The sequence below is a fragment of the Colobus angolensis genome, unplaced genomic scaffold (assembly GCF_000951035.1).
Source record: "Colobus angolensis palliatus isolate OR3802 unplaced genomic scaffold, Cang.pa_1.0 Scaffold17, whole genome shotgun sequence".
Classification (NCBI taxonomy): domain Eukaryota; kingdom Metazoa; phylum Chordata; class Mammalia; order Primates; family Cercopithecidae; genus Colobus; species Colobus angolensis.
This window is the reverse complement of record NW_012114821.1, coordinates 1,032,293-1,039,409: the sequence shown is the minus strand read 5'-3', so window position 1 is coordinate 1,039,409 and position 7,117 is coordinate 1,032,293. Positions and strand designations below refer to the sequence as shown.

The following is a 7,117-nucleotide window of genomic DNA, read 5'->3' as shown; positions in this document are numbered from 1 at the left end:
GGCCACCCAGCCCCCCCGCTCCCCGCTGCCTGCCGACCTTGAGCGTGTGGGATCAGAGCTGGGCGCCTACCTCTCCGAACGGCAGGACGCCCCGTCCCAAGCGTGGGGGTCGGCTGGACGGGCTCGCTTTCGTGGCGGGGCGGGGGCTTTCCCGGATGGCGCGCCCAGGACGACTCTTGGGGCTGGCTGTCCAAACTGGACCCACGTCCTGAAGTGACCCCAGCCTGACCTCGGCCAGCTGCTTGTGACCTTGGCCTGCCCCAGCACCCTTGGTCACTTCGGTCTGCTCCCCGGTTCAGGATGCAGGAACACCGCCCTCCTGAGAGCGATCACGGCCTAGGGGTCAGCGGCGGAGAGGGATGGGGTGGGTAGTGGGACAGGGTGTGCGTCTGGTGTCCTGCAGGAGGTGGCCGTTGCTGGGTGGAGCGGTGGCCGCTGAGAGTCAGATCCCCAGGTAGGGCTGGGTGGTGTCCTGGCAGGCGCTGAGCGGAGATCTTGCAGGCAGTGGCCTTGTCGTCGAAGTCTGGCCTTTCCCGAGGCCGAAAGGTGATGCTGTCAGCGCTGGGCATGCTGGCGGCAGGGGGTGCGGGGCTGGCTGTGGCTCTGCATTCGGCCGTGAGTGCCAGTGACCTGGAGCTGCACCCCCCCAGCTATCCGTGGTCTCACAGTGGCTTCCTCTCTTCCTTGGACCACACCAGGTATGTAGCTGGCTGGCTGACTGGCAGGGGAAGGTTCTGGGTGGAGCTGGTGAGATGGAATCTTAAGCGTTCCTAAGCTTTTCCCTCCCTCCAGCATCCGGAGGGGTTTCCAGGTATATAAGCAGGTGTGCTCCTCCTGCCACAGCATGGACTTCGTGGCTTACCGGCACCTGGTGGGCGTGTGTTACACGGAGGATGAAGCTAAAGCGCTGGCTGCGGAGGTGTGGGGTCTGGGGATGCCTGGGACCCAGGGCTCAGGGCTCCCACTGTGGTGAGACGGTAGGGTTGTGATGAGGCTCTCGGTGGCAGGTGGAGGTTCAAGACGGCCCCAATGAAAATGGGGACATGTTCATGCGGCCAGGGAAACTGTTCGACTATTTCCCAAAACCATACCCCAACACTGAGGCTGCTCGAGCTGCCAACAACGGAGCATTGCCGCCTGACCTCAGCTACATCGTGCGAGCTAGGTACACGGGCTGCCCATGGGGTGTGCCGGAGAGGTGGGGGAAGGGCTGACTTGTGCTTGGGACTATGGAGCCACGGATCTGGTCCTAGACATGGTGGTGAGGACTACATCTTCTCCCTGCTCACGGGCTACTGCGAGCCACCCACCGGGGTGTCACTGCGGGAAGGTCTCTACTTCAACCCCTACTTTCCTGGCCAGGCCATTGCCATGGCCCCTCCCATCTACACAGATGTCCTGGAGTTTGACGATGGTAAGAGGCCTCCAGTCTGGCAGTGAGCATGTTGAATACTTCTCCACTACCCCCAGGGATGCTTCCCCTGTGTTCCTGGGCCCAGGAGGTCCTGCCCACTTCTTGTCTGGGGTGTCTTCTGTGCGTATCTCAGGAGGCTTTTGGGCTTTTTCAGTCCTTCGGTCTTGCGTATGTCCGGTGGAGGGTACTGTCCCTTTGATGCCTTGGGTAGTGGCCCGTGTCTGCTCCACAAAGGGGGTGCGTTATCCCAGGTTGGACGTGAGTCTGAGAATAGCCCTCATTGCTTGTTCTTGGCCAGGCACCCCAGCTACCATGTCCCAGATAGCAAAGGACGTGTGCACCTTCCTGCGCTGGGCATCTGAGCCAGAGCACGACCATCGAAAACGCATGGGGCTCAAGGTAAAAGGGTTGGGAGGAGGCCATGGTGGGTATCACAGAAGGGCTGGGAGCTGGGCAGGGCTCCTCCCCACTCCCTTCTCTGATCCTCGTCCGCAGATGTTGATGATGATGGCTCTGCTAGTGCCCCTGATCTACACCATAAAGCGGCACAAGTGGTCAGTCCTGAAGAGTCGGAAGCTGGCGTATCGGCCGCCCAAGTGACCCTGTCCAGTGTCTGCTTGCCATCCTGCCAGAACAGGCCCTCAAGCCCAAGAGCCATCCCAGGCCTGTTCAGGCCTCAGCTGGCTAACCCCCTCTTCGTCTGGAAAAAGAGGCAAGGGGACAGGAGACCAGGCCCTAGCTCTGGGCCCTCCGTCAGCCCCCATCATGGGAATAAATTAAGTTTCTCAATGTACATATTTGAACTATCATATTTGAGCTATTATATGGAAGGAGTGCAGGTTTGCAAGGGACTCTGATACCAAGACCCTTGCCTTCACAAGGTTCCCAGGATGTCCCATTCAGTGTGGCCAGCAATGCCCTGCACTAACTGGTAGCTGGGAGTACAGACAGTGGGTGTGGAACAGAAAGCAAACAACTGGATGTTAGAGGAAATGGCAGCATTTGGTGGGGTGGGGTGGGGTGTGTCTGAGCACAGAGCTGAAAAGGGCCTGGCTAGGCAGGATGTGGCCCAGGGACCTGTTGGAATGAACAGCCAAGTGTCAAGGTGTTGAACCACTTGGCCCCCATTCTGATGGCAGCAGGGAACCTCGGCAGCATTTCAACAGGGACAAGTCCTGGTCTAGGGCAGGGGCTGTTGCTGGGCTGGGCTGAGAGGAAGGGGATGGCTCCCAGCCAGGTGAAGGAGTCAGGTAGACCGTAGGATGTGTGTCATGGAGTGGCCCCTCCTAGCAGTCCACAGGGCAGCTGGGTGGTCAGTCCTGGTCAGAAGCTGGCAGTGGCTGGGTTCCCACAGGAGCATGCTGCTGAGGGAGGGAGACAGTGGATGCTATCTAGGAGGGTCACAGAGACATGACCCAGCACTGGCCTGTGACCTGGTGTAGGACTTAGTTCCTGAGCTTCCCTCGTCCCTAGGAGGGAAGGAAAACGCCCGTTTTCGTTGCTGGTATTCTAGCTGCAAGAGCTGAGGGGAGTGGTGGCCAGAGTCCAGGGAAGGCAAGAGCTGAATGGGAGAAAGGTGGTGCCAATAGGGCTGCAGGCAGGAGAGGCGCAGGCCTGGGGGACCAGGGTGGACAGGAGACAAGGTCAGTGGGGGGGGGCTGCGGCTCAGTGTGTGGCACACCCCAGCAGCCTCAGCCCAGTGGTGAGCAGCTGGGTGGGGGGCTCTGTAGGCCTCTGGGGTCTGGAAGAGATCCCCATGCCATGCTTTCCTGACCACTGAGGCTCAGGGTCCAGGTCTACTCTTCAGTACCACTGGGGTCTGGCTGGGGGAGCCCCACCTGCTGATGAGGGCGTCTCTCTGTAGCGCTGGCTAGGTTGGGGCAGGTCTGCAAAGATACCATGAAAGGGACACTTGCTGGCTCATAAGTGTCTTTAATGGTTTCAGTTTGTGGCCCTTCCCCCAACCCTGGTGACTCTGTCCCAGCAAGCAGTCAGTAGAGGTCCCGAGTTCAGCAGGGGCCTGGAGACGTCGGACCTGTGAGGGAAGGGCCACTCTCCCCTTGTAACCTGTGGGGGTGGAGCTGGGTCATTCCTGTGGGTTCTGCCGTGCCCCCACCTCCCCTGCCTGAGCTACCTCTGGTACCTCTGGTGGCTGCTAGGTAGAAGCTGCGGCAAGGGGATCCCAAGCGCAGGGCCTCTGGGTGCTACACATCTCACAGCCAGGGCGGCCTGGGGCATTGATGAAGGTGCAGGAAGGACAGGGCCAGCTGGGCTGGGGGAGGAGACACAGCTGTTGCTTCCCTGCTCTTTCCAATGCCCATGGCTGTCCTGGCCCTCCCTGCCCAGTCCCATGCCCACCTGGAGAGGGCTGGGCAGGCTGGAGGCAGCCGGCTGGAGGCCTGGGGGTAGCCCCAATGATGGGGGAAACAAGCGTCCAAGTTCCCCGTCCACCTTCTGGGGGCGCTGAGGACTAGGTCCTGTGGCTGAGGGGGTGGAGCTCAGGACTGGCGGGCTGCACCCCACCTCCCACCCCCCACCCCCATTGAGGACTGACCTGGGGCTTCTCGAGGAGCTGACAGCAAGTAGAGGAAAGCAGGGTCCCCATCCTGCCGGACCCCATAGGAGGCAAGGCTGCGCTCAGGCACACACAGGCACCGCCCGATGACCCAGCGTTGCACAGCTGGCGGGAAACCGAGCTCTGAGAACACCTGTGGCCAGAGCAATCAGGGCAGATGATGTCACCAGGCTCCCCTGGCCCTGGCAGGGCTCCCTCGACCCTGTGCTCACCTGCTCCTGGAGAGCTGCGACGGTGCCGTGGGGGTGGACCTGCAGGGTAACGTGCGCAGAGGACGCGGTGGATGCGGCAGAGGCAGCGTCTTCAAGTGTGACCTGCAGCCTGTGCCAGAATGTGGGTTGAGGGATGGATGGAGGACCTGGGAGGGTCACAAGGGCAAGGCGAGGAAGCAGCCCCAGGCCTCACCGGATGGGGCCAGGAGGGAAGCAGGCCTCCTGAAGCTGAACGCTGAGGGCCACGCGATGCTGGGCCAGGACGGCTGCCGCGTGGGCTGCCCCCTTCTCGTCTCCACCTGCAATGGCCCGGGCCAGATTCCCTGCCAGCTCTTCTGTAGGGTAAGGAAAGGACAGCTGTCACCACTGGGGACTGTCTGCTAACCCCCAACGCCCCCCACACACACCTGTACCTCTCTCCATCAAGTTTCCAGGGCTCCTAGGAAGATCTGCCTCAGGTGTGGGGACTTCCGGGGGACTGGGCAGGGAGACGGGGCATGCTTCTGGGCCCAGGGCTGGTGGTGAGCTGCTGCTGCTGCTGCCTAGAGGTAAGATATGGGTGGGCTATGCTGTGGCCTCTGTCCAGGCCTCTGGGCCCTTGGTCTTCCAGGACCTTTGCCTTCTCCCTCACCTCAGCCCATGCCAGGGCCCTGCCTCAGGCCACACTTCAAGCCACACCTTCTCCCAGCCTTGGCTCTGGCAAGCCCCTCAGAGGCCCCTGCCAGACTTCTGTTAGTGCTGGAGCTGCACTTAGTTCATTTTTGGGAATTACAGCCCTTTCAAACCCTTCTGCTGCCTGGCCCGGCCACCTTTCTTGGCCCTTTCTGCCAGCCAGGGATGCTTCACAGCAGAACCAAAGCAGGCCCTCAGTGGCCCTGCAGTCTGGGTGGCCTCTTGGAGCCCTTGGGGACCTTCCCTCTCCGGACTCCCTGACCCACACTTGGGCTGCCAGCACTCCAGACAAGCCACTGCCCTGGGCGTCTTCAGAGCTGGGCACCCTGCTGACTCCCCTTCTTACCCCCCCCCCGTGTGAGGCCCAGCCCACTGCAATGGGGGGGTCCCCACCCAGTGCTAACACAGCTCCTGTGATGACCCCAGGCCCACTGTGTTCATACTGTCACCCTACTAGGATAAGCAGGGCCTTCCATGCACCCAGCGCTGTTCGGTCCTGGCACCCAGTGAGCCGCAAGGATCACTTGCACATGCTCACCTCAGGGTTTGTTTGCTGCTTCCTTGGTCACATGGTTCGTGCCATGACCTTCAAATTTCACTCCAGTGTCGCCTCAATGAGGCCTTCCCCTGCCACCGTTTTTTTTGTTTTTGTTTTTATTTTGAGATGGAGTTTCACTTGTGGCCCAGCCTGGAGTGCAATGGTGTGATCTTGGCTCACCGCAACCTCTGCCTCCTGGGTTCAGGCGATTCTCCTGCCTCACCCTCCCGGGTAGCTGGGATTACAGGCATGCACCACCACACCCGGCTAATTTTGTATTTTTAGTGGAGACAGGATTTCTCCATGTTGGTCAGACTGGTCTTTAACTCCCAACCTCAAGTGATCTACCTGCCTCGGCTTCCCAAAGTGCCAGGATTACAGGCATGAGCCACTGCGCCCCTGCCACCGTTTTAAAAAGCAATCCTCCCAGCTCCACCATTCCCAGTCCCACACCATCTAACAGACTTTCTTTTTTAAAAAACTCTACAGTAATTTTATTATTATTATTTTTTTGGAGACAGGATCTCGCTCTGTCACCCAGGCTGGAGTGCAGTGGCACGATCACAGTTCACTGCAGCCTAGAACCCCTGGGCTCAAGTGATCCTCCTATCTCAACCTCCCAAATAGCTGAGATTACAGGCAGACACCACTACACTCAGCTAATTTTTTTTTTTTTTTTGTGAGACGGAGTCTAGCTCTGTCACCCAGGCTGGAGTGCAGTAGTGAGATCTCGGCTTACTGCAAGCTCCACCTCCCAGGTTCACGCCATTCTTCTGCCTCAGCCTCCCGAGTAACTGGGACTACAGGTCCCTGCCACCACCACGCCTGGCTAATTTTTTTTTGTTGTATTTTTAGTAGAGACGGGGTTTCACCGTGTTAGCCAGGATGGTCTTGATCTCCTGACCTCGTGATCCGCCCACATCGGCCTCCCAAAGTGCTGTGATTACAGGCGTGAACCACCGTGCCCGGCCCACTCAGCTAATTTTTAAATGTTTGGTATGTTGCCCAGCCCTGTACTTATTTTATATGTCTGCCTCCTCCCCTCTAAAAATGCAAGCTCCAATAGGTAGGGATTGGAAGTTTTGTTCATGCCAGAGGAGTACCTGGGACAGAGCAGCTGCTGAATACATATGCTTGGTGAATGACTGACTAAAGAGAGCCTAGCTCCTTTTCTAAACACTGAGTTGCCTGAGCCTCTCTTACATCCCTGTCTGGCTATCTTCTGACCCCTCTGGAAGCTCTGCTTATCTGTTTGTGGGCTGCCCTCTCTTTGGGAGCCCCATACTACCTAGTCCTTCACGTTTCTCAGTCTCCACAGCTAACTTCCATTTAAGCAGCCATGTGAGCCAGGGGCAGTGGCTCACGCCCATAACCTCAGCTACTTAGGCTGAAGCAGGAGGATCACCTGAGCCCAGGAGTTCAAGGCTCCAGTGAGTTAGGATCACACTACTGCACTCCATTCTGGGTGATAGAGGGAGGCTTTGTCTGCAGAAAACCTCCCAAGCAACCACGAAACTCAGCTAATTCCATCTTTTTTTTTTTTTTTTTTGAGACGGAGTCTTCCTCTGTCGTCAGGCTGGAGTGCAGTGGCATGATCTTGGCTCACTGCAACCTTTGCCTCCAGGTTCAAGTGATTCTCCTGCCTCAGCCTCCCCAAGTAGCTGGGACTACAGGTGCACGCCACCACGCCTGGCTAATTTTTGTAT

General features: G+C 58.6%; 2 protein-coding genes across 2 annotated transcripts; one reads left to right on the top strand and one right to left on the bottom strand.

Annotated features, from left to right (window-relative positions):
• On the top strand, positions 1–2,207 carry LOC105508982 (cytochrome c1, heme protein, mitochondrial). The gene is made up of 7 exons (XM_011938040.1): positions 1–342; positions 502–698; positions 793–919; positions 1,008–1,165; positions 1,254–1,414; positions 1,713–1,813; positions 1,910–2,207. The coding sequence occupies exons 1-7, from the start codon at positions 301–303 to the stop codon at positions 2,012–2,014; spliced, it is 891 nt and encodes a 296-aa protein (XP_011793430.1). The 5' UTR covers positions 1–300; the 3' UTR covers positions 2,015–2,207.
• A 1,123-nt stretch (positions 2,208–3,330) lies between these two features.
• Positions 3,331–4,739, bottom strand: SHARPIN (SHANK-associated RH domain interactor). Its single transcript, XM_011938036.1, is given in 8 exon segments — positions 3,331–3,481; positions 3,558–3,686; positions 3,773–3,819; positions 3,821–3,891; positions 3,969–4,122; positions 4,202–4,310; positions 4,395–4,536; positions 4,615–4,739. Coding segments are annotated over 8 exon segments (720 nt in total). The 5' UTR covers positions 4,625–4,739; the 3' UTR covers positions 3,331–3,423.
• Between the last annotated feature and the right edge of the window lie 2,378 nt (positions 4,740–7,117).

Coding starts and splice junctions, on each gene's coding strand:
- LOC105508982 (XM_011938040.1), top strand. CDS start 301: ATGCAGGAACACCGCCCTCCTGAGAGCGATCACGGCCTAGGG. Junction 343..501: donor AGAGCGATCACGGCCTAGGG/GTCAGCGGCGGA, acceptor GAGATCTTGCAG/GCAGTGGCCTTGTCGTCGAA. Junction 1,814..1,909: donor GAAAACGCATGGGGCTCAAG/GTAAAAGGGTTG, acceptor CCTCGTCCGCAG/ATGTTGATGATGATGGCTCT.